Source organism: Tasmannia lanceolata, unplaced genomic scaffold, assembly GCF_043159265.1.
Source record: "Tasmannia lanceolata isolate RefF3 unplaced genomic scaffold, GAP_Taslan_0.1 ptg000016l, whole genome shotgun sequence".
Classification (NCBI taxonomy): domain Eukaryota; kingdom Viridiplantae; phylum Streptophyta; class Magnoliopsida; order Canellales; family Winteraceae; genus Tasmannia; species Tasmannia lanceolata.
Window position 1 is genome coordinate 8,642,409 of NW_027518693.1, and position 27,327 is coordinate 8,669,735.

Consider the following 27,327-nt stretch of genomic DNA (forward strand, 5'->3'; position numbering starts at 1 on the left):
ATGTTGGGAGAATGAAGGTACTTTTTTCAAGAGAACATAGAGCGAAAGCATCGAGAGAATAGAATGTCAAGTGAGAGAAGAGTTTCATCTTTTGCCATCAGCTTTTCTCCTAGCCGTATTGGCTTGGTGGAGAGACTTTGGTATAAGCTTCGCTGCCCTAGAAGGGATTGAACCTCTGATATTATGTTGAAGATTTACCCCAAAACTCATTTGGGTGGAAGCATCATTTAACCCTACCTGCCTTGTCTTGTTGCATAGGTATGTGCAACGAAACTAGGAAGTCGTCTTTTTTATCAATATGGAAACAACAACTCTCAACACCAAATATATTTTGTTGATCGGTATGAAGGGATCTGACCTCAAGGTTGAAAACCAAAGCCTTAACCTGTCCCAGTTTGGCCCCGACTGCAACCATCTTTAATGCCTCTGTTTTTTTTTTCCCTGTGTGTGTGTGTGGGGGGGGGGGGGGGGGGAAGGGAGGGGAGGGGTTGTCGTTCGCACCATCTCCAGTTCTCGGTAATGCCATTTGTCCTTTGGCATCTCGTACACCAGCTCTAAGCTTAAAGGTTTGTCTAAAGACTATCTGCTGTTAATGCTGGGGCACGCCTTAAAGTACTCCTCTCCTGCTCCACCGTTGTTAACTATCGATGACCTGCCTGCAATCTTCTTCCAGCGGTCTAGGAGTGCAACTCGGGTCTGGTTCAACCCGAATTTGGGTTGGGTCGGGTTAAGCTTTTTGCAAATCGGGTTGGAAAAAATCAACTCGAATTGAAAATCGCGTTGGAAAAAATCAACCCGAATTGAAAATCGGGTTGGAGTGTCGGGCAACTTGAACCGACCCAACCTGAATTGGAAATTTCAAATTCCCATTTAGTAGCGATGTTAATCCCAACATATACATATGATCCTAGTTTATATTAATATTATTGTATTCCATCTGAAGTTCTGTATGCGTTTTTCTTTTTCAAGATTGAAATAGTCTCCAATATCTACAATGGACGGTTTGGATAATCCTATGGTGCGGGCCATACCTTACTTTAATAGAGTAAGGAGTGTGATCATCAAAATATAGTAGTGCGGATAACATTTCCCTTTGTTAATTGTTAGTCCTTGTTTGTTTTGGATTTTGAGAACCGATTGTGAATTAAAAACTTATTATTGGTGACTCACTATTGGTTCTCAAAATCCAAAACAATCCGGCTTGAGTTGAGGTGGTCAATTGTTGGTACCAAATCAAATCGGGTCAACCCAACCCAACTCGAATTGGAAATTGGGTTGGGTTGGGTTGAGGAAATTGCAAATTGGGTTGGGTTGGGTTGAACCCAGCCGGGTTGGAAATCGGGTCGGGTTGGAAAAATGGGTTCTTCGGGTTGGGTCGGGTTGGCCTCAACCGGACCCAACCCGACCCAAGTTTCACCCCTAAGCGCATCATAGTTTTTATCTGCCATCTATAGAGCTGCTCATTGAGAATGGTGTCCCAAGTCGTGTTCCAACTAGATGACTCCATCTCCCTCTGTGGGACTTGTTGGTATTTTAATAAAAAAGTGGCAATTGTTGGTATTTTACAAAGTTGTTTTGTTTACAAAACGAAGCCACTTTGGTTTTTGAAAATGAGTTTGCTCAATTCCTTCACAAAAGCGAATAGTCTCGTATTGGAAAGTGGAGAAAGGGAGCCTACGCGCATGAGCCACCAAGTGGACTCGGTGGGCTTTTGGCTATACCACACACGCGTGCCGCCGGGCCAGGTGCGGCTCGGCTGGCCACGCGTGTGAGTCAAGGTTTTTCCCTTCCCCCTAAATTTTAATTTTTGTCCATCAAAACATTACCTTTACCTTCGCCGTTCTTCACAAAGAACACCGACGTTATTAGGTAAGCCGGCCTACTGAAACGTCGAATAACTGGGTAAATAACGCCGCCGTTATTTTACGAATAACTGCGCCGTTCCTAAACGTTGTGGCTGTTGGAATGCGACCTTTCACATTTGTAATGTCTTTTGAATGGCTCTTTTCTTAAGGGCGTCTTTACTACGTTAAATGGTGTGTTGAACGGACACGTTTTGGCTTATAAAAGAGAAGGATCTCTGTATTTTCACAACAGAACTAAAAACCATTACAAAAGTTTACTGTTTCTTCTTATTTTTACAAATGAAGTTTTCTTTCTTTCTCTTTCTATTTTACGTATTTTTGTTGGGCAATTGGAGTGTTCAGGTGGTTCAAATCTCTTTGATCGTGCAGTTTTTGGAGATCGACGGTGCGTCAGGCTGTTGTATCCTGGGGGCGATTGTGGCCTGTAATCTGCTACATCGGAATTAGTTTCCGTAGAAGCGCAAATTCACCTTAAAGAGAGCGACATAGTCCGTGCCTCATCTCGCTGCATTGAAAAAAGGTTACACTAACGTTGTTTATTTGTTTTTTCTGTTCCTCGACAGAAGTCCGGTAAGCCATATTATACCCTAAATCCACAACAGGATTGTGTCCCGAATCCTCAAAATCGTTGTCTGATGGTCTTCATCCCCGCTTGAACCGCTAGATGTTGAAATATAAATGATTAAATAACACTAATTCTAACAGCTTAAGCTTTTGGAGTAATTGATTGTTTCACACTAGAGGTTCAATCCCTCCATACACCAAATGTTTCATCTGCTTCAATGATATAAAACCATTCATTCCCTGTTCAGTGTATTCTACCAGACAAGATCTCATATTTTGGTTAGGGAAGTGACATATGCACTCTCCTATTTCAATAAGCACCACAGTTCTATAACTTGTTCTTTTATGAACGGTGCCAAGGTTTTCGGCGTTGATTTGTCCTCACCGAAACCGGAATTTTAGCCTAAATCCCAAAATTTTGGCCAAAATTCTGTAAAGGCATTCGAAATGTCGGTTTTTTGGACCAAAATTACCCAAATTTTGGCTGACATTATGTAAAGAAATAAACAATTAATATTTTATAAAAAATGCGCCGAAATTTCGGTTCTGGAACGTGAGAGTAGCCACACATGATTTCCTAGGGCCATGTTGGTCTGTTGCATGTGAGAGTAGCCACACATGATCAAATTTTATCTTATTCATTTAATTCATCTGAGGTGGCTGCTCTCACATGCAACAGCCCAGGCACGAAATGCCTTCTGCGATGGTCCCTAGCATAACCCCTATAATAGAATATTGATATGCTGCAATTACTGATTCGTTTGTTTGGCGTGTACGTTGAGGCGATGGGCGAGGTTGACATGGAGAGGCCATCAACTAGTGCAGGTGAAACGTACGTTGGGTGGGCGTTGGGCCCATTGAGGTATTGGATTTTGAGAACCATTGATAGTCCAATGCTAATTATTGGGTGTAAAATAATGGGGCCCACCGCCCACCCAAATCAAAACATAGGGAAGTGATATATTCGCACCCCTCAGACTCCCCCTCTCTAAGTGTACTTACGAGTACTCTTTTACGCTAGAGGGTAAAAAAAGGGTCGAACATATCATTTCCCCAAAACATAGGCAAAATGGTTGGCCTTGCCTAGCCATGAGTGGAGCTTGTGGGTCCCACCTAGCAAAAAATAGTGTAAATTCATGAGCCCCACCACATGCAAGGAAAAGGTGGGCCCCACCATATGTATGGTTTTAGGTAGGGCTGCAACTCGGGTCGGGCGGGTCGGATTTTGGAGAACCCAACCCTACCCGAGAAATATCTCGGGTCGGGTCGGGTTGGGTTTTTTTCTCGGAAAACCCACGATTCCCAAACCCGGCCCTACCCATGATAAATCTCGGGTCGGTTCGGGTCGGGTCGGGTTTTTTCACGTTGACGCAAATTTTTAAGAAAAATTCTTGTTTGGCAAGGCAACTCAACTCATAGAAGCAGAAATTACACTCACATTCATTACACTTGAATCAAACAATGATGTAATTACACTCACATCACACTTGAATCAAACAATGCTGTAATCAAACAATGTTGTAATTACAATCAAACAATGCTGAATCAAACACTTGAATCAACTCAACTCATAGAAGCAGAAATTACACTCACATACAGTAACAGTGGGTGCGTGGGTTTTCACTTTTAACTTTGGGATAATTACATTTACACCCCCTCTAGTTTCTGACACATCCACTTCCACCCCTATAGTTTAAAACGTGACAAATACACCCCTGTAGTTTCAATTTGTTTAAGGTTTGCCCCTTCAGCTGAAGGTTCGTCCATAGGTTGAAGGGTTAGGATGATCCGATGGAGCTGATTTTTTGGGCACACCATATCTATGTCAGACCCATCAAATGAACGCTTTGGATCATCCAAATAATGTGGGCCCCTACCCGAATCCAAACACTACCAAAAAATCATCCAAATAATGTGGGCCCACATTGTTTGGATGATCCAAAGCGTTCATTTGATGGGTCCTGACATAGTTAGGGTGTGCCAAAAAATCAGCTCCATCGGATCATCCTAACCCTTCAATCTATGGACGAACCTTCAGCTGAGGGGGCCTACCTTAAACAAATTGAAACTACAAGGGTGTATTTGTCACGTTTTAAACTATAGGGGTGGAAGTGGATGTGTCAGAAACTAGAGGGGGTGTAAATGTAATTATCCCTTTAACTTTTAACTAACAATAGAAAAAAATGTACATACTATAACTTATGTAACTCGGGTCGGGTCGGGCCCCTTCAAACCCGGCTCGACCCGAGATTCATGCGGGCTTTTGAATGCTGAACCCGGCTCGACCCGAAACCCATGAAACCTGAACCCGACCCAGGCTATTTTCGGGTCGGGTCGATGCGGGTCGGGTTTTACCCGGCTCGAGTTGCAGCCCTAGTTTTAGGGAGAGATGGTGGGCTTACCACATCAAAACATAAGCTGTAAAATGGTGGGTTCCATCCCATAGTAAAATGATGGGGGTTGTGTTTTAAAAGATGGGTCCCACATGCTATGCATAATTTGTAAAAATTTCCACGGTAGAAAAAAAATCCAATAAAAATTTTCCAAGGAAAAAGCTTCCCAATAAAAATTTCGCATCTAAAGAAAACTCAAAACTAATGACAAAAAGGAAAGAAACACGTTTGGTGGGCGAATTTTTTTTAAGATAGATACATAGATAATGTTGTAGACTCCAACATATATAGATAAAAAGTGGAGATGCTCTTCTTACCCTTGATGTTGCTACCAGAAAACTGGTATTGATTCTTCCAAAATAAGGCCACTTCTTTGCTTTTTGTTTTTCTTTCGCTTTTCCAGGTAAAGAAAAAGGGTTATAGGTGGGATTTGTTTGATGGGTCAAGAACCCTCTTTTCGTAGTAAAGCAGCGCATTTCGTATCTGATCTCACCACTGTTCTCCTTAATCCAATCTCTGATGAACCCCAAAAGCCTCATGTAAGTTTATTTTCTTTTAATTTTTTTCCCACCTTCTCTTTATGGGCTCTGTAAGCTTTGATGTTTCTTGAATTTGATAATATTCTTTGTCAGACTACTATCTATACAGAAATTGTGTAAAACCCTTTGTCTAGTTTGTTGGCTAGAGTGGTTTGGTTGGATTTTCTTGACATGGGTTTTCTTGTATTTCCTGCTCTGTTATTGGGTTTTCCTTCTTAGGGTTTCTACCATGAGTCTTGCTTTGGTTTATTTGAATGATGGATTATGTTATTTTAATTTGCAAGATAGTTACTATTACTTATTTGGACGAAGCAAGATCAGAAAATCAAAAAGCGATTAAGTGGCAGCTTTCACAAACACATAATAAGCACACATAAAAAATTCATGCTAATGATACAGAGAAACATTTTTTTTTTCTTTTGTTGATTGTTTTTATACTGAAAATATTTTGGTGAGGAAGGTGTAGTGTACTTCACAGAATTAACAACGAAGTCGCTAAGTCTTACGAGGCTTTTTTTTGGTTAATATCTTTGATCTAAGTGCTTAATTGGTGTAATGCGGTTATCATGTAGAACTGCTTTGACTGATAGAGATTTGTGCAATTGCTTGGCTTTTCTGAGCATATGTATTCGTTTTTTTTTTGGCTTAGAATGATAACATGGAGATAAGAAGTGAACAAGAGTCTGTTACAGAAAGTGATTCAGGGGTTGTGGTGGATGGCCCTGATACATCTTCTTTTACCGCATTTCTCTATTCTCTATTGTCATCCTCAGAATCTAAAACGCATCCTAATGAGGAGCATAATGAGTATCACGCCGAAATGGATGAGTTGGCCTCAGATTCTGGAATCAGGGGAACTGGGAAAAAATCTCTAATTTCTATTGGGAAGCAATCACTTAGGAGAGCAATATACCGAACTGCAAGGACAAATGGTTTTATACGTCAAGGCTTAGAGAAAAAAGCTGGTTGTAACGTGCAAAATGATTCAGAACTTGTTGAGAATGAGTTGAGGCCTTTGCAACCCCCAAAGGAGACTGTCTCACAGCTTATTCTACCAGAGATTTCTGAACCTTCATTGCTACTATCAGAAAAAACTCGAAATAGTCTCTACATTTCTCTGCCAGCGTTGGTAAAAGGGAGGAAGTGGGTGCTGCTTTATAGGTGCGAAAACACACCTTGCATATTACGTATTAATATTCTATCTAGGAATGTGTAGTAACCTAGGTTTCATGAGTTTCCTATGAGGAAGGATTGAAATGTCAGCTGGAGATATTGTAAAAAAAATATTTCAAATATCTGGACCGACACCTAATTTATGTACTTTCGGTGTCAGTCTGGACCAAAATCCAAAATTTCAGCCGAAATTAAGAACCATCCTTATGAGTTTTCTATGATTGAACATTGCATATTTTCTTTGTTAATCAATTCTTTTGTTTTCATGCAGTACTTGGAGGCATGGAATCTCCCTTTCAACCTTGTACAGGAGAAGCATGCTTTGCCCTGGTTACTGTCTGCTGGTATTGTCTTCCCCCCGCCCCCCTTTATTCTTGAATGGTAGTGATAAACATTTACTAAAGAAGGTGAAGGGACAATACAGCACCCAGAAATGACTGAGATGGACATGAAAAAAGAAAAGAAAATGAAGGTGGGCCCACATTTTTCGGGTGATCCAAAGCATTCATTTGGAAGGCCCTTACCTAGATAGGGTGTCCACAAAAAAATCAGATCCATAGGATCATCCTAACCCATCCAAAAGTGGAGGGAAAAAATGGGTAGATTTGTGGACAAACAGTGTCTGTCCATTTTCCCTCCACTTTTGGATGGGTTAGGATGATCCTATGGATCTGATTTTTGGTACAAACCCTATCTATGGAAGCCCTTCCAAATGAATGCTTTGGATCACCCTAAAAATGTAGGCCCACATGATTTTTTTGCCCTCGAGCATAGATAAGCTATTTGCGCTCGAGTGCAGGAACACTTCTCTGTGTGTGTGTGTGTGTGTGTGTGTGTGTATCTCCCTCCACTTTTGGATGGGTTAGGATGATCCTATGGATCTGTTTTTTTGTGGACACCCTATCTATGGAAGGGCCTTCCAAATGAATGCTTTGGATCACCGGAAAAATGTGGGCCCACATGATTTTATGATCATCATTGAATTTTTCTCTTATAAATATATATAATGCATATAATCTTCACTCTACGGGGTTCTTTTTTAATGCCCTTTTTTTAATCTTTATATGTTTCTTGTAGGTTGTTGGTGACCGGAGGGGTGGAGTGTTTGGTGGCTTAGTTGAGGCGCCGCTGAGACCAACTAATAAACGGAAGTATCAGGTGCTGGAAGACTGGAATATGAAATATTTATACTATAGTTTGTCATCTGTGAATGGTGCTTCATCACTTATTTTTCCTATCATGTATAACTGATTTTTTTTATTTCAAGCAGGGAACAAATAATACGTTTGTTTTCACCAATATATCTGGTCATGTCGATGTATTTTGCCCAACAGGTCGGTCTCTATCCTTTCTATCTTGTCTAGATTGAGAACAAGTCAATACCTTTCATCCCATTTTATGGAAATAACTTCTGTTCATGTTATGAAAACATGTTGAATTTGAACGCCGTAAATCATAGGATAAAAGTTGCCACTTTCACTACTTGCTCATACCATTTTTATTAAGTTTCCTTTTTTGAATGAAGGAACAAATAGATGTATGTGTTGTCATCTGTGAAAATTCATGTCTTTTTTTTGAATGGTAAGAGAGAATTCATTGAAATCAAAAGAGACTGAGAAGGTCCCTGAAGAGCTCATTGACATTGGCATTCCTTTTTTGGGTGCTCAGTTCACATGGTCAAGAAACAAAAGTCTCTGAAAATTAGATAGATTTCTTATCTGTCCCGGATGGTTGGAGAGGTTTTAGAATGTTTGTCAAATGGCTCTTCCCCACTCCGTGTCAGATCACTGTCCTATTCTTTTGGCTCCCACGATCGAATCGTGGGGTCCCATTCCTTTTAGATTCAACATGGCTTGGTTGGAGCATCCCAAAATGGATGAAAAGTTAGGGGCTTGGTGGGCGGAACATAAGGTGACCAGGCCGGCAGATGTGGTCATTGGATCCAAGCTCCGGTATGTTAAGAAGAAACTCAGGAAGTGGAAATTGGACAAGGAAAAGGAATCATCCATAAGAAAGGATTGGCTGCTTCATAAGATTAAAGAAATTGGTGTGAAAATTCATACGTTGAATCTAGGAGCTATTTCTTCTCATATAAATTTTGATCAAGAAATCACATTATCAAGATTGCCTATCATAGTGTGTTGACCCTTATTTAAATTATGGATAATTTCTTCTCAGAGCTGCAAAATTTAATGCATTTATTTCTCTGTGCATGTAGAAGCCAAGCCCTTTCCGACTAAAGAGTAAAGAAAGTCTAGAATAAGGAGAAACAAAACACGAGAGATTTTGGTAAATTATTTTGTTTGTCGCTTCATTATTGTACATTAATACTTAGAACATAAGTGTTGACCAAAGTTCAAAGTTTGATTCCTTGCATGTACCCATGTAAACAAAAAACCCGATATATCCATTAAATATTCTATTAATACGATGAGTAAGTTGGAAGAAGAAATGATACGATTACCAGCTTTCAAAACATGTGAAATATCTATATTTAGAATGATCCTTATTGCTTCAGACATGTGCCACAACGCACGTCGCTAGGTGTTTGATCATGTGAAACCATTATGGATAGTTGTCTTGCTTATGTGTGATGATTTCTAATTGTTTATTTGCACTTATTCTAGCATTTTGTGAAGTTTCATCATTTTCATCGTTTCCATTTACTTCCATAAACTTCTACGATTTTTACAAGATTTTTTACGACTTCCATAAACTTTCATGGAGTACTTCCTCTTTCATGGAGAATGAAGTCCCGACCAAAAACGAAGTTTGATTCCTCAATATTGCACTTCCTTACCATTCAAAAAAATAAAAATAAAATTGCACTTCCTTGACATAATATAGAGGTACGATTTATGAGCTATGTCACAAATGTCGTTCTCGGGAATTTCTCGGCAAGGGAAAATCTCGGGATATAATAATTTTTTTTATTTTTTTAGGGTTTATATCGGGAAAAAAACGGTAAAAATAAATTATTTAAAAAATATATAAAAATATTAAATTTAAGAAAAAATATAAAATAAAAATATCGTAAAAATATTGGGATAGTATCGCGATATTATTGGGATATTTTATGATAAAAACAAAAATATCGCTATATTTTTAAAATCTCGGGATTGGTTCGGGAGTTTGTCGTTTTATCAAAATGTCGCGATAAAAACGCTATATTTGAAAATATCGGAGATATTTGTGCATAGTTTAGGAGGTGTGGAATGGGCGGCCCAGTGCACGAGGCTCCCGCCATTGCGGGGTCTGGGGAGGGCTAGATGTACGCAGCCTTACCCCTTCTTTGCAGAGAGGCTCTTTCCGTGACTCGAACCCGTGACCACAATGTCACAATGGAGCAACCTTACCGTTGCGCCAAGGCCGAAAATGGTATCTTAGGAGGTCTGGAATGGGAAGTCCGAAAATGGTATCAAAGATTGGTAACGGAATTTTAGTATGCAAACTCTTTCATGGATAAAATGAAGTCCCATTGATGATATTCCTCACAAGCTAAGCATTTCAACAAATGCCATAAGCTGTGTTTGATCACTTTTGTCCGTCCATCTGATTGGGGGTATGTGACTGTGTAATCAAAGTGAAATATAACCCCGATTTTGCTCCATTTAATTCTCCAAAAATGACTCGGGAATATCCTAGCTACAGAAATTGGCAAGAAATGAGATATGTTGGAGTACCTTTCTACAATAACAATGATGGACTTGACTCTCTTAAAGCAGTCTTGAGGGAAGTTATAACAATGAACTCTGTTAACTTACCAGCTTCTCCAAAAGCTTAAGCTGTTGAAGAAAGGCATTATTTATCTTTTATACTTTAACATTCCCCCGCACGTGTGGCCCTACTTGGCAAACACGTGGCACATGTGGTCCCACTTTGGGCCGACCATCGCATGTGGATTTTTGCTATCCGGGAGGTTTGAACTCGAGACCTTTAGCTCTGATACCATGTTAACTTACCAACTTCTCCAAAAGCTTAAGCTGTTGGAGAAGGGCAGTATTTAATCTTTTATACTTTAACAAACTCGAATCTACTAACATGCTGATTTGCCTTGCACTGGATCACATCCTAACTAGGGCCAATAGTACCTCTGTCTGACGTGTAAAGCTGAGGACCAAATAATGAGGCTGTAGTGCGTGTGTCGTCAAAGAGTTCTAAAAGTAGACCTCTTACAAGCCATTTCAGATTAATACTGACTTAAAATTAATGTTAGCCATTTATCTTAGGAGCCTAATATCCGCACTCATCGTCGCTAAATATGTCGACACATCCGAGAATTAACTTAAATTTCTTGTGGCCTTTAATGAAGGAAATCTGTGTTCTTCTCACCATCATGAGTGGTCTTAAGATCAAACTGCCAAGTACAACCCCATAGAATATGACACCTCTAATGGTTCAACGTCACACCCAACCGAGTTAATGTCATAGTCTTCAGCCTCAACTTATCTACCATCATATTCGAGGCCAAGTTCTCAGTACTTTCACTATCAATAATAATGCATATTTTCTCACCTGGCATGCAAGTGGTGTAGAGTACTGTTTTTCAACCATTCATTTGTATCTGGGGTTTGAGGGGATACCACATCTCGACGAATGACGGAAACTATTCTCTCATGATCCCCGTCAAGAATGGTCTCATCATGCTCACCCTCATGTTTTGGCTCATTCATTCCTTCATGTTGAGCTCTTTTATCATGGGGATCATGTTCTTCAGGGTCAATCCTATCCCCATCATCTACGGGTTCTGCTAAATTGGTATGAGGATTGAATATCTTAAGGGGACAATCGGATGATCTTTGACCCGATTCACCACACTGGAAACATTTAAAGGTGGTATGGTGTGGTTTGTGTACTTAGGAGCCGATGCCCGCATTTGTCTCAATTACACTTAGTGGGAAGAGCAAGATTCATACGCCTAGTCAAAGGTTCTTTAATGGATGAACTAGAGGGGCCTCTGTCAATTCCCTTCGCCGAGAACGATGGTCTATCGTCTTGGCCTTTAGGTCCAATCAAGAAGCGTTATCAACAATGAGGAGGGTGTGAAGGGAAACCGACTACTGGAGCTGAAAGCGCAGCCTATTAGTATCTAGCTCTTCATCATCAACCAATGCATTATGGGTTGTCCAGAGATGGAACTCCTCTTGGGTATTCCCTCATGGAACAAACTACTTGCTTAAGGACGAGTTCCCATGCCCGCATTTGTCTCACTTACACTTAGTGGGAAGAGCAAGATTCATACGCCTAGTCATAGGTTCTTTAATGGCGGAACTAGAGGGGCCTCTGTCAATTCCCTTTGCCGAGAACGATGGTCTATCTTCTTGGCCTTTAGGTCCAATCAAGAAGTGTTATCAACATTGAGTTGGGTGTGAAGGGAAACCGACTACTGGAGCTGAAAGCGCAGCCTATTAGTATCTAGCTCTTCATCATCAACCAATGCATTATGGGTTGTCAAGAGATGGAACTCCTCTGGGTATTCCCTCATGGAATGAACTCCTTGCTTAAGGACGAGTTCTCATTGGTAGAGTACGGCCTTAAAATTAGACGGCATGTATTTACCTTTTATCTTTTCATTCAGTTTGGCCCATCAGTCAATCTTGGCCATTTCCCATTGAGTTTTCCTGGTTCGGATTTGGTTCCATCAAACAAGGGTAGCATCCTTGAGTTACATGGTGATAAATATCACCTTTTTATCTTATCAGAGCTCTTTCCACTCAAAGATTTGGTCGATGCTGTCTATCCCCTCTAGAAACTCGTCAGGGTCGAAGTGATCCTTGAAAATCCCTGGCATCGACTAGAATACCATAATCTCTAGAACCGTCTATGGCTCACACTAGCCTATCCTCATAGTGATACCTGGTACATCATGAGATTGTCGCAGCTCCTCACAAGGCTCAAACTCATCATCTAGATCTGACCGGCCTTCATATGATTCATTGTCCACAACAAATTTCACATGCATGAAAAGAGATTCACACACATAAAATGCATTGAGATCAAATTTCCCTCTTGCGAGAAGAGGTTTTATTAATTTGGTGGGGCGTACACTTCTGGCTCTAATGACCATTAGCTACATTTCTCAAAATAAATAAAACACCTCTGATTCATCAAGCGGTTCCTTATCTAAATATAAATTTTGATTATTCAACCTCCCGAAAGTGGAGCTTCATGGAGAATCTGATTTTTGTAAATGGATCCTCTTGTGAGAGTCCTCCGGAAGAATTCCCTCGAGTCATCTTGTGGATTTCTCGGAGGAGTAGATTTTAATGTTTTGGACTCTTTTTGTAAAGGGTCCTCCCGGAAGAGAAATGCTAAAATTATGAGGAATGCTAAACTCAGGGGCGCCCTTGCATAAATAAGATGAAATGATGTGCCCATTGGTTGAAAGTCACCAAAGTGCATTTAATGTTTGACTTTTACACTCTACTATTAAGGCACTTAGGTGACTTTCAACCAGTGGCGTTGCCCTTTCATCTTATTTATGCAAAGGCATCCTTGAGTTTAGCATTCCTCTCTCTCTCTCTCTCTCTCTCACACACACACACACACACACACACACACACACACACACACACACATATATATATATATATATATATATATATATATATATATATATATATATATATATATAGAGCATGCATTTGCTGCGCTCGAGCACAGAAACAGGGTGGGGCCACATTTTGGGTGGGATCCAAAGCATTCATTTGATGGGCCCTTTCATGGGTAGGGTGTCCAGCAAAAATCAGCTCCATTGGATCACCTTAGGGAGTCCATTTGTGGGGCAAAAAATGGACAGATTTGTGGACAAACAGTATCTGTCCATTTTTGGCCCCACAAATGGACACCCATTGGTGATCCAATGGAGCTGATTTTTGGTAGGCCTCCCATCCATGATGGGGCCTTCCAAATGAATGCTTAGGATCACCCCCCAATGGCCCCACCCCCCTGTTTCTGTGCTCAAGCCCAGCTACCCTTTTCTCATATATATATATATATATATATATATATATATATGAGGAAACTGTTGGTGAGCTTAAGCTCACCAAACTTATGGTGAGCTAGCTTGCCCAATCACATGGGGGCCCACTTTGTTAGGATGATCCAAACCATTCATTTGAAAGTCCCTTACATAGATGGAGGGTCTACCAAAAATCAGCTCCATAGGATCATCCTAACCCCTCCATTTGTGGAGGACAAAAATGGACATACACAAATCTGCCCCATTTTTGTCCTCCACAAATGGAGGGGTTAGGATGATCCTATGGAGCTGATTTTTGGTACACCCCCTATCTATGATAAGGCCTTGCAAATGAATGGTTTGGATCATCCTAACAAAGTGGGCCCCCATGTGATTGGGCAAGCTAGCTCACCATAAGTTTGGTGAGCTTAAGCTCACCAACAGTTTCCTCTATATATATATATATATATATATATATATATATATATATATATATATATATATATATATATATTTCAGTACTACCTAAGATGTAAATTGTGTCAGAAAATATGGTGTATTTTTTGAATATATGTTTTGGATGATACATATGCATTGTCTTTTGCATTGTCGAACTGAAGAACAAAATACCTTTTGGCCAATCCTTGCATCTCATGTTTCAATTTGAGCAAATTATCATAAGTAATCTACTCTTTTTTTTTTCTTATTTCTAGCTTCGCGTTTCCAAGAGACCCACTTTACTTCTATTTTAAGCTATATGGCCATATGCAACAGGCTACTCTTGTGTCTTTTGGTAACTTAACCGATTCCTACGTGCCAATGCTTTCATTTCCTCTATCATCGATATGAAATATGGGCTTTCTTACATTAACTCAAGTAGGATGTGTAGGAAATCAGCACCAATAGTCTCCCTTTGTACATATAAACTCTTCTAGCCCCATACTCCAGATTGGATGTTAAGACCGTTGTTGATCACATGTCCCAACACAAGCTTAATGAACTCACACTCTTTACATTATAGACTTGCGGACCGAACCCCAGCCATGCATGGGTTGGTCAAAGACTGACATCAAAAGATGCTGATTTCATTACCCATGCATACATGTGCTGATCCTTAATAGTTTTCACTTGTTCATTATTTTATTATTATAAATGGCCATTTAAAAAAAAAATTATTATTATTATTATTTTTGAAATGGGAATTGTTCATATTAATGCTAGACTAAATTTGCAACTTGGTCGCCTATCATTTTTGTAGCAGAGATGTATTCTTAAGATGAAAGGAAGTATTATCAGGAAATTATTGTGGTATTCTTATTTATTAATATTTTTTAATTGGTGAGCTGGGATCGAACCCGAGACCTCAAGGTTGAGAAACAAAGCCTCAACTGTGAGCTACAGGCCCAACCCCATTTTGTGGTATTCTTATAAATGAGCTCCTTCTAATCTACGGCCATTTAATTGTCAATATCATATCTAAGTTGGTAATATCATTAGGACTTTTATTTCAGTTTCCCGAACTTAGTTGGCTATCCAGGTGTCAAGTATTTATATGAACAACAAACATTAATTTGCCTACCATGTTTCTTTAAGCTTGTATAATGGCAATTTTTTCTTTTCAAGTATTTTGAATCAGGTTATTGACATTGAAACATAACGCCCTTCATAGCCTAACTTCCATACTGATGCAGGTGCTAATCGCTATTTCACTCTCTGCTCAACTGACTTCTTAGCATTGGGTGGTGGTAGTCACTTTGCGCTTTATTTGGATGGGGATCTGTAAACTTCTCACACTTTCCCTTGTTTTTATGCTTCATACTTTTCCCATATAATATAGCTTCTATTGTTTCCTTAAATCTTATGTAGCTTGTATTTGTTTTCTTTTTTAATGGTATCTTAAGTAGCACGTTCTTATTTATTTTTCAATTTTCCTTCTTCAAAGATTGAATGGGTCAAGTTCTGTTTCGGAAACCTTTGGCAACTCCTGCCTTGCACACTCCGAAGACTTCGAAGTGAAGGAGGTTGAGGTATAGATTGGGCCTTCTCTTACTCTCGTTTAATGTTTGATCCGCGCTTCAAATCAGCTACAATGGTGTGCTTTTGTTCGCTATGACATATAAATCACCAGTGTCTTGTATTATGTAGTTGTGGGGCTTTGCGTATGCTTCAAAGTATGAGGAATTGATAGCTCTGTGCCGGACCGAAGCACCTGGGATTTGTAGATGGTGAACTGTTCTCTAGCAATTTCATCATGAGGATTGTCACACCATTAACAGAGCAGGTTTGATCTTCTATACTTACGTGGAGTAGTGGTATTGCTAACAACTGAAAGTGGAGCTTTTGTAAATATGAATCTCTAATTCTCACTTGCTATGCTACTCTTTTACATAGAATGCCTCTTATATATTTGGTTGTGCACTGCTCACCACTGCTGGATAAAATCTGTAATAAATACAAATTAGAAAGCTTTCTATGGATAAAATCTGTAGTACATACGTATTAGAATGCTTTCTATGTACAAATGATTCAGTTACTATAGTCTTTGCGTCGTAATCTGTCATTGATCTGTGAACTCTCTTGTTTTGATTATGACACTCAATAAACACTTTTTTGGCTGGATGTTGATAGCATTCTTTTGTAATTGTAATAGCCTTTAACAGCTAATTAGAAAAGTATGCACTATCCATTGACGTGAGGGGAGGATAGAAAGCCTATCCAAAATGAACTCCCCGTTATATCCCTGGCTTGCTATCCCCTTAGAGAACAGCCCCATTACATCTTTCTGTGAAAATTTAACCCTTAAGTAGCTTTTTTAATCGGAGTGGGATCCCTTCTTTGAAGTGTTTTCCTTGCAAATATTATGGAGTTACTTTCTATTTTCACAATTTTTCAAATTCAGATTGAAGAAGACAATCCAAAAGAAAGTGGATATAAGTAATATGAGGAATGCTACACTCACAGGAGCCCTTGCAGAAAAAAACAGGGAAAGGGCGCCCTCATTGGTTAAAACAAGTTTAGGATGGCTCAGAAAATCATGGTCATAACTGCCATAAAGGAGTTTTGACCAATGAGGGCGCCCTTTCCCTGATTTTTTGCAAGGGCTCATATGAGTCTAGCATTCCTCAAGTAATATTAGTAGAAGCAGAAGGGAAGAGGTAATATCCTTTCTGGGCAATTCGGGCATGTTGAGGTGTGGGATCGGAGACAGTGATAATGGCACGGGTGGTGGCAATTTGATGGAAGCATTGCCAACTCGTTTTCTTGTATGGCATTTAGGCATATAACGGATTCAATGGCCTTATCACCGTTGATTCGTCTGTAGATAAACTTGGGCAATAAGTTGACATACAAACAGTGACCACGCCAATGGTGGTTACTATGTTCATAAGGCTAAACCACGCAATGATAAATATCAGCATAGTTCTCTCTCTCACTCAGTAGGGGTTCAACTCGGAGGTCGGGTTGAGGGCAACCTAACCCAACCCGAGATAGCATTCCTCAACCCTAACCCGACTCAACCCAAGCCTTGGGTTGAGGATCGTCAACCCTAACCCAATCCGCCTCCAAATTGGGTCGGGTTGGGTTCGGGTTGAGATTGGTTTCATCTATGGCCAAACAGAAAAGTTCAAGAAAGAAAACATAATCCTCAGAAAATAATGATAAAATTAGAGGAAAAAGGTCGGGTTCGGGTCGGGTTGCCAAGGCTCTGACCCTAACCCAACCTGAATTTAAATCGGGTTGGGTTTTCCCAACCCTAACCCAACCCGAGCCAAAATCAGGTTGAACCCGTCGGGTTCAGGTTGAGCCCGACCCAAGTTGCACCCCTATAGGCTCAACCTAAGTTGCACCCCTATCACTCACACAACCAAAGTATCCTCTACTCGATAACCTTTTATAGCGCAAGTCAAAAGCCCACTTGCTTTTGTGTGGAAAAGACTCCCAGTCAAACTCAAATTACAATGCTTAAAGCCCCCTTCTAGGATAAATTACCTCTTTACCGGTTGTGAAGCGACACAACAGGTATAACACTATTGAACAACCGGTACAATCAGTCACCGACCAAGAAAATGGTTTTTAGATTAAAGGGTAAATGCAAAAGTTTTGTGAACACATGAATAATGTCATGGGCGATGGCCCACCGCGGGTGGGTAAACTGTATTAATGTTATGAATTAAATTTCCACATGATAAGTTTAGGAAAATGTTATCAGCACTACTGTATTTTGATGATCGCGCTCCTCACTTTATTAAAAGTACGGTATGACCCGCATCATAGGATGATCCAAACAGTCCATTAGATGGGCCACACCCTAAATAGGTTGTGCCCCAAAAATCAATTCCATAGGTTGATCTTAACCCTCCGGTCTGTAGAGGGACTGAATGATATAGATTGGAGGGTTAGGATCAACCTATGGAAATAATTTTCGGGGCACTACCAATTTAGGATGTGGTCCACTATTGGACGGTTTGGATCATCCTATAGTGTGGGTCATACCGTACTTTTAATAAAGTGTACTTCTAACAAAGTGAGGAGTGCGATCATCAAAATACAGTAGTGCTAATAACATTTCTCTTTCTAAGTGGAAATGATATCAGCACTATCATGTTTTGATATTTCCACTAAAGCATCTTGTCTTTTACTTTTTAAGGAGCTTTCAAAACTCAAAAGGTTATTACAGCTCCCAAAAAGCTCTCAAAAGCCAATTAAAAAAAGAAGAGACAAGCTGGGTCCATGCAGCTATTAAAACATGGTTGTGCAGGTATCATTTCTCTGGCTATTGATATTGGCACCACCATGTTTTAATAATTGCACAAACTCGGCTTGTCTTTTCATTTTTAATTCACTTTTGAGAGTTTTTTTGGAAACTGTTAGAACCTTTGGCACTACCATGTTTCAAATTTCAGATTCGGAATGCGTTTTGGTCCTCACCGAAACCGAAATTTCAGCCGAAAATTTGAAATTTCATATGAAATCGAATAAAAGAATATTTTATTTCATACAGAATTTTGGCGGAAATTTCAAAATTTCGAAATTTCGGCCGGGAAGATATTAAATAATTAATAAGATAGTAAATAATTAATAAAAATTGAGATTCTTGGGTGAAATTCCTTATCATCAAAATTTCGGTAGAAATAAACTACCGTTTCGGGTATGTGTGATTTCAGTTTTGGCCATGTACAGAACTAGTCATGTTGGTCCAAAATTTTTAAAACCATGTGCAGAACTAGTCATGTTTACATTTGTCATCTTCTGAGAATTTTAACTGTGTGAAATGTTAGTAAGACCTACAAGGACACTCTAGACGATCCGATTTGAATTGTGAAGTAGGGTCTGGAGAACACTCCGAATCCAATCTGACCAATAAGAGATTTGAATGGAATGTGGCTAAGACTCACGTGGGTTGATACAGCCACACATCATATGAAATCTCTGGCCGGGTAGTATATACTATAGATGGATGGGCAAACAAGAGCAGCTAAAACCAATAGTGGGCCCCACATGAATGGAAGATCTAATTATCTAAACCATTCATTTGGTGGTCTACCCCAAAGATAGGCTGTGTTAAAAAAAAAGAAGATATAGCCACCATAGGATGATTCTAAGTCTTCAATTTGCGGAGGTTTAAAATGGACAGCAAGCAAGGTACTGAAAACTCCACAAATCTAAGGGTTAGGATCATCCTATGCTTTGGGTCACCGCATATTGACGGTGGGACCGACAAATGAATGCTTTAAATCAGCAATCCATGCGAGCCTCTTTGTGGGTCCACATGTACACGAAGCCTACCTATCATTTTAAATCTCATTATATAGTATCTAGCTACCTCCAGTGTATTACTCAAAATTAGGGGTGTAAACGAGCCGAGCCGAGCCGAGCTTGGCCAGGCTCGGCTCGGCTCGTTAAGCTCACAAGTGAGGGGGCTCGGCTCGGTCAGGCTCGCGAGCCTTACCGAGCTCGGGTTATATTATGTTCACACCCCTCATCTTCCCTGGACAGCCCTACTAGTGTAATTTGACTACTTTTTTTACACTATGGGGGGTGGTCCTAGTAACAAATAGGGTTCCAAAAATGAAGTGACATATTTTGCCCCCCCCTTTCACTCCATGGACAACCCTTTTAATGTATATATTAATATATAATATATATATATTTAAATATATTAAATTCTTAACGAGCCTTAACGAGCCGAGCCGAGCCTGGCCTAACTCGGGCTCAGCTCGTTAAGGATTCGAGCCGAGCTCGAGCGAGCTTCCGAGCCCGAGCCAAAATTGACACCCTTACTCAAAATTTTCAATGATAACTCAAAATATCCTGCAAGTCTGGGTTCCCATGTTGAACGTAGGTCATTTTCACTCTCTTTTTATTTCCAGCACGGGATCCGGTCTTAGAGTTGTTTTCCTATTTCGCAACCCTACTCTATTAATGCTAGTACTAACCCAACGACCCTTGTGGTTGGGAGACTCATCCCCCCATTTTCCCACCATAATAGCACTTCCCTCTTATATCTGCCACTTGCAATTCTTTCTTTTACTTGATTGTGATTTGTGACAAATATTAAAGCGCTCATAGCAATTTATTTTTGATCAAGACCATTCATCTGCCTAATCTAATTGTCGGTAGAAAATAATCAAACACCCATGCCAACCGGGTCTATCTGCCCAATTCCGAGTCCTTCGATCAGACGGCTAAGATCATCAGATATTGGTGTGGGTGTTGAGGTCCTTCAATACCCTCACCAATGGCTTTGTTTGGCTCCTTATAAAGCCACCCTCCTTCACCCTTCCTCACAAAAAATCTCCTTCCCATAACCTAAGACATGGAATTCCCTTTGATGCTTACTTCTTTCGCCTATCTCACGAAGAAATGGCCTGAAATTTTGCCAGCAATTCTTTGTTCCCTGTGTGTAACATGGTACGTAAGACACAAGAACAAGGTTTTAGTGAACTGGCCTATCCTTGGAACCCTCCCATCTCTCCTCCAAAACGCCCACCGCATAAACGACTGGCTAGTTGATGCCTTCAACGAGAAGCACGGTGGCACCATCGTCATCAAAGGCCCCATCTTTACGAGCTTGGAGTTCGTCGTAACATGTGATCCACGTAATATTGAGTACATAACCAAAACCAATTTTGAAAATTTCCCCAAAGGGAACAGTTTTAGGGAGATTTTCGACATCCTCGGAGATGGGATATTTAATATTGATTCCGATAAATGGCGATTACAGAGGAAGATGGCCCACACCCGGTTTGGATCGAGGGAGTTTCGGAGCTTCTACACTAATGTGACCCACAAGGTGGTGCAAGAGGGACTTGTCCCTGTGTTAGCCCATGTAGCTAGACAAGGGTGTAACATAGATTTTCATGATCTCTTATTGAGATTCACCTTTGATGCTACTGTTTATACAATCTTTGGGAGAAATCCAAGGTCTCTTTCAATTGAATATCCCAAAAACGAGTTCGCCCAAGCGACGAACGATGCTAATACCGCCATATTTTATCGGATCATAACACCCGAGCTATGGTGGAAATTGATGCGTATTTTGCGCATAGGGAAGGAGAGGGAAATGGCTAAGGCATGGAAAACTGCAGATCATGTTATACAAGAGTATATTTCAAATACAAAAAAAGATTTATGTAAAGAAGAGAAAGGAAATGATCTTTTATCAACATATATGAATCCAAGAGAAGATGAAGAAGAGGCGGCAAGTTACCTATTACTGTCCAAAGGTGACAAGTTCCTTAGAGACACCACATTGAGCTTGGTTCTAGCGGGGCGCGACACGACCGGCACGGGCCTCTCTTGGTTCTTTTGGTTGATTTCAAAGTCCCCCTCGGTCGAAGCGAAGATTTTGGTGGAGCTAAGGGTAGTATTTTCGGCAAAAAAGAGAGATAATGCCAAGTGGCCATGGGTGTTCACTTCAGAGGAACTCAAAGGGCTACTATATCTACACGCCGCCTTGTGTGAAGCTTTGAGGCTATACCCACCAGTCCCTACCGAATTTAAGAGTGTTGTGGAACAAGATGTGCTCCCCGATGGGACGATCGTGCGGCCAGGAACGAGAGTTTTGTATTCGATCTACGCTGTGGGGCGGATGAAGTGGGTGTGGGGGGAGGATTGTTTAGAATTCAAGCCAGAGAGATGGATTTGCGATGATCAGAAATTAAGGCATGAATCGGCGGCAAAGTTCTCGGTGTTCAACGCGGGGCCAAGGAGTTGCTTAGGCAAGGACATGGCCCTTACTCAGATGAAAGTGGCTGCTGCAGCTATTCTATTCAACTTTCATGTTCAAGTAGTAGAGGGGCACCAAGTCTCATGGAGACCATCTGTGAACTTTCTTATGAAGAATGGACTGTTGGTCAAGCTTACAGAAAGGGCTTCTTTGTGAATCTACATACGTACATTTACGTTAGTTGCCAGAATTTCTATTTGCATGTTGCTGTTAATGCAATACTTCGTTTATTGATGATGATTTAATAACATAAACCTATGTGTTACTCGAGTTTGAGATATTAGAGACAGGTGGTTGAAAGATAAGGGGCAGATGTGATGTAATTAATGTTTGTGAGAGAGAGAGAGAGGGAAGACAAATACGGAAATATGTAATAAACTCTCTCTCTCTCTCTCGTCATTTATTTAAATGATATTCCCTACAAGGTATATTGAATTCAATACCACAAAAAAATCATTTCATTTACTGGTGTTCGGATGTTGGTGGAGTGTCTTGATATTTGTATCATGAATCAAGTGAACCCATAGGTGGTTGAGCAGTGTATTTCTCTTCTAGCATTTTTTTTTTCGTAAGTAAGCTGGGATTGAACCTCCGACCTCAAGGTCAAAGAGCAAAGCCTTTACCATTGAGCTAGAGGCTCAACCATACCTCTTCTAGCATTCGTTTGTGGAAACATAGAGCAAATATCAGCACTCTAGCTCTTGTTTCGTGGTATATTGAAATCAGCAACACCTTCTTGCAACCCACACAAAAAACCCAACTCTCTCTTTACAATGTCTTCGTAACCCGGAAAACACCATAAAAGAAATCCAATCGCAAAGTTTGACTTCGCGCAGCAACCTGCATGGAGAACCATGGATCTAAGCTCCTTAGAGGAAATACTCTTTTCTATAGTGAAAGAGCCCTACCTTGTTCTTTTAAAATCAAGCCCCCAGCTAAAGATAAGCCTTCTTTAGTGGACTTAAAAACACATTCCAAAAATACCTTTCATAAAGAAATTAATCACAAACATAGGAAATGTGGTGATTCCATATCACCAATCCAACACATTCCCGTCACATTCAAGGTGGGACAGATGATAATAGTGTACAAACAACAATAATAATGTACCAAGAACCCATTAAAATTTCAATGATAACTCAAAATATTTTAAGATTGTTTACGTAAGAATGAAAAGAAAATTTAGAGGATGATGATGATCTATGAAGAATCCATTAAATTTTCAATGAGAAACAAGAAAAATCTTAACTCTAGTCTGGAGTAACAAATGAGCATAGAACACTACTTTTGGAGTCTTTTGGCTTTTGGGTCTTCTTATCTTACATTGTCACATTCAGAATTTTAAACTTCCATGAAAATTTCACAGATTTAATACTACCTAAGTTTACTTATTAGAAAAGATTGTTTTGTAAATGTTGGGTTGAGAGGGAGGGTGTGTGTGTGAGCATATTTAGCGAAACTCTGTTTTAAACAGCGTTTTTTTTAAAAAAAATAAAAATAAAAATGTTTTATTGTCGTGCCATTTTAAACTCCGTTTAAAACATTTACAACGAATAAAACTCCATTTTTTTGAGCAAACGTTTTAAACACATTTAAAATGCATTTTAAACACGTGTTTTGGCCAACTTTCTAATTTTACCCCCATCATATTTTGTAATTGACAAACTTCTAAACTCATTTTCTTGTGTTTCCGTTTTTTAACTACATTTTTTTGAACAATGGCGTATTAAACTCGAATTTTTGCTGTCCCGTTTTTTTGCCGAATCACAGTTTGTTAACAGAGAGAGAGAGAGAGAGAGATAGGAAAAGTTGTTGGGCTATGTATGTGGACTCTCCCCCTTATCTATGCAGACACATTTTCAATATCTTCAAGGGGCGGGACCCTATCGAGTGGTTCAGGCATGGTAGTGGTACGGGAAAACAAAATCGGGGTGGGTAGGAGACCAAGACCTTGACAATATTTACACAGTGTGGTTTATTTACCCTTGTGAGGTTGGGTCGTCACAAAATTGTATCGGAGCGGGACCTTCTTCAGTACGGTGTGATAGCAAGGAGGTTGGGTGCTAAGGGGGGTGGATTGTGAGACCCCACATCAGAAGGGGAGGAAAGGTTGCTTGGCTATATATGTGGACTCTCTTCCTTAACTGTGTAGCCGGGTCATTAGATGGGGGGAGGGAGGTGAAATGAGAAGGATTAATAATAGCTAACGTGATCTTATGAAGCTCTAGATTTCACTTGCAGTAAAAATCTCCAAAAGAGTGCTTGATATTTGCTCTATGTAACGTCTCTACCAATGGATGCTAGAAGAGATATACAAGAGCCACCCATGGGCCCACTTGATTCATGATCCAAATATCAATACACTTCACCAACATCCAAACCCTAATTGAACACCCCCCCAACAAAAAAAACTAGAAAGAAACATGGGCCCACTTGATTCATGATCCAAATATAAATACACTTCACCAACATCCAAACCCTAATGGAACCCCACGCACCCGCCCCCAACTAAAAAGAGGAGAAAGAAAAAGCAAGAGATGGAATTTCCATCGATTCTGCCTACATGGGCCTTTTCATATTTTGAAAAAAAGATTAATATGCAAAAATATGTTTTTAGCAACAGTTCCCCCCCCCCCCCCCCCCCCCCCCCCAATCCGTCGCTAATGTTATTTTTCACATCTTTTGCATTGAAATCTCAAAAAAAGAATTTCCTAACCACAACTATTATGGATCTCAAATTCAACGGATCCTAGCGATCCAATCTGATTAAAATGGATTTAGACATTAATTTTAATCAGAGCGATCCTTTATGGATGCGTATTTTAGGATCCGATTTGGGGTTCGAAAACATATAAATCCATAAGAAGATGTCTTGATGTAACTAGGTTTCATCCAAATGCAAAAATAGCTTCACTTTTATAGTTCTATATAAATTATAAGGTTATTTTAGTGATTTTTATACCATAGTTTAGTGTAGATTAAAAAGTATATTTAATAAATTACAATGACAAGTATATACAAGGTCTTCTATTTTATTTTATTTTATTTGGATCCTTCTAGGAATCAAGGTCTGAATCTGAATGAACTTGGATTCAAACACGGAAGGTAGAATTCGAGGAATTTTTTAATTAGGATCCGATCCAATTAGAATTGAACAGATCGGGACATGGACATGTGTGGATCCGATCCAATTAGAATTTTTCTATGGTAAATAAACAAAACCCACTAAGGGTACTAATGGGCCCAAAAGATTTTGAGCCCAACATCTTCACAATACCCATATAAGTGGACACTTAGATTGGGACATCGGATTCATGCCAAAAGGATGACAAAATTACGTTGGATTCATGCCAAAAAGATGGGGAAAATGACGTTGGATTCATGCCAAAAACATGACAAAATTACGCTGGATTCATGCCAAAAAGAAAAAAAAATCAGCAAAATGAACATTCAACCACTTAAAAAGTTTCTTGAACCTAAAAAAGCAGTGGTGCAATACTCTCCAAAAATACAATTTGAAGTAATGAATTAGTTTTTGCTGTATTGATGTCTACAGGGCATCAATTTTGCACATGGGATCTGTGTTTAGCATGGCAACAGCGCCCATTATTGTAAAGCCCCTGGCATGTTATGGAATCCTCTTAATAAAAACCCATCTCCCACCTTCAACCTCCCTCTAAAATAACAACAAAATCCAATCTCAAAGAGATGGAATTTCCACTGATTCTCACCTCCTTGGCCTACCACCTTGAGAAATGGCCTGAAATTTGGGTAGCTTCCCTTTTTCTCCTAAGTTTAACATGGTACTTGAGACACAAGAACAAGGTCTTAGTGAGCTGGCCTATCCTACGCATCCTCCCCGGTCTCCTCCTAAACGCCCACAGGATGAATGACTTGATGGTAGAAGCCTTCAACGAGAAAGGTGGCACCCTTGTACTGAAAGGCCCTATTTTCACTGGCTTGGAGATCGTTATCACATGTGATCCACGCAACATTGAACACATTACCAAGACAAATTTCCCCAATTACCCCAAAGGGTCCAATTTCATGGAGATCTTTAATGTGCTCGGTGATGGAATCTTCAACGTCGATTCAGATAAATGGCGGGTGCAGAGAAAAATGGCGCATGTTCGGTTCACTTCGAAGGAGTTTCGGAGCTTCTATGCGAAAATGAGCGAGGAGGTGATACAAGTGGGACTAGTCCCTGTGTTATCACATGTGGCTAGACAACAATGTAACATAGATTTGCAAGATGTGTTAATGAGGTTCTCATTTGATGCTACTGTTGCATCCATCTTTGGAAGAAATCCAAAGTATCTTTCATTAGGTTTTCCGAAGAACGAATTCTCTGAATCCCTCGACGAGGCGAATAACGCCATATTATTTCGGATCATAACACCTAGCACATGGTGGAAGTTGTTGCGGTTTTTGAACATAGGGAAGGAGAAGAAAATGGCCAAGGCATGGAGAACCGTAGATCGGGTCATACACGGGTACATTTCACTTAAGCATGGAGGAGATAAAGGGAACGATTTACTTTCGACATACATGAATCTTTCGGAAGAAGAAGAAGAAGCAAGGTGCCTATTCTCCAAAGGCGACCAATTCCTTCGCGACACGATGTTAACTATGCTCACTGCGGGGCGAGACACTATAAGCTTAGGTCTCACTTGGTTCTTCTTGTTGATTTCGAAGAACCCCCGTGTGGAATCAAAAATCTTGGATGAGCTAAGGGAAGTATTTTCCGCGAAGAAGAGAGAATGTGCCAGGTGGCCATGTGTATTTTCTTCAGAGGAGCTAAGAGGGCTAGTGTATTTACATGCTTCATTGTGTGAAGCTCTAAGGCTGCATCCCCCAGTTCCTAATGACTTCAAAAGTGTTGTTAAGGAGGATGTGCTTCCTGATGGGACGATCGTACGACCAGGAATGAGAGTTGTTTATTCGATCTACGCCGTGGGGCGGATGAAGTGGGTGTGGGGAGAGGATTGCTTGGAATTCAAGCCGGAGAGATGGATCGGCGATGATCGAAAACTGAGGCACGAATCGGCGGCGAAGTATCCGGTGTTCAACGTGGGACCGAGGACTTGCTTGGGGAAGGACATGGCCCTTACCATGATGAAAGTAGCAGCTGCTACTATTCTCTTCAACTTCCATGTTCAAGTGGTGGAGGGGCACCCTATCATATGGAAACCTTCTACTACACTTACTATGAACAATGGACTGATGGTTAGGATTAAAGAAAGGGTGGACTATTGATGATAAGTCTATACTAATATGTGTTACATATAGTTTACATAGATGTATATCTTGTTTATCTTAATCCAATGTTTTATTTTACATTAGATGATTAAATAAACCTTCTATTAATACGGGTACTAAGGAGGATATTAGCTAGTACGTTGTACATTAGATGCTTAAATAAACCTTATATTAATAAGGGTACTAAGGAGGATATTAGCTAGTACATGCATTGTGTCTGCTGATTGGCGGCGGTGATGCGACACACATTGGAAATGTGTTTCCATAAGGATGGCCCACTTTGATTTGGGTTAGTTAATGTCTAGATAGTTTCTAATTATGAGTTTTTGGGCTAGCTAAATAT

General features: G+C 40.1%; 1 protein-coding gene and 2 pseudogenes across 1 annotated transcript; all 3 read left to right on the top strand.

Annotated features, from left to right (window-relative positions):
- The first annotated feature begins 5,045 nt into the window (after nucleotides 1-5,045).
- On the top strand, nucleotides 5,046-16,114 carry LOC143848282 (TLD-domain containing nucleolar protein). The gene is made up of 8 exons (XM_077357183.1): nucleotides 5,046-5,361; nucleotides 6,011-6,522; nucleotides 6,806-6,878; nucleotides 7,612-7,692; nucleotides 7,805-7,868; nucleotides 15,187-15,274; nucleotides 15,438-15,522; nucleotides 15,641-16,114. Exons 1-8 carry the CDS (start codon nucleotides 5,260-5,262, stop codon nucleotides 15,722-15,724), a joined length of 1,089 nt encoding a protein of 362 aa, XP_077213298.1. The 5' UTR covers nucleotides 5,046-5,259; the 3' UTR covers nucleotides 15,725-16,114.
- Nucleotides 16,115-20,249: 4,135 nt separating this feature from the next.
- Nucleotides 20,250-22,197, top strand: LOC143848439 (alkane hydroxylase MAH1 pseudogene; annotated as a pseudogene).
- A 3,236-nt stretch (nucleotides 22,198-25,433) lies between these two features.
- LOC143848968 (noroxomaritidine synthase 2 pseudogene) lies at nucleotides 25,434-26,981 on the top strand (annotated as a pseudogene).
- The last annotated feature ends 346 nt before the right edge of the window (nucleotides 26,982-27,327 follow it).

Bases quoted from the DNA above. Each gene is read 5' to 3' on its own strand.
- LOC143848282 (XM_077357183.1), top strand. From the start codon at position 5,260: ATGGGTCAAGAACCCTCTTTTCGTAGTAAAGCAGCGCATTTCGTATCT. The intron at 7,693-7,804 runs GTGCTGGAAGAC...TATTTCAAGCAG, and splicing joins CTAATAAACGGAAGTATCAG to GGAACAAATAATACGTTTGT. The intron at 7,869-15,186 runs GTCGGTCTCTAT...ATACTGATGCAG, and splicing joins CGATGTATTTTGCCCAACAG to GTGCTAATCGCTATTTCACT.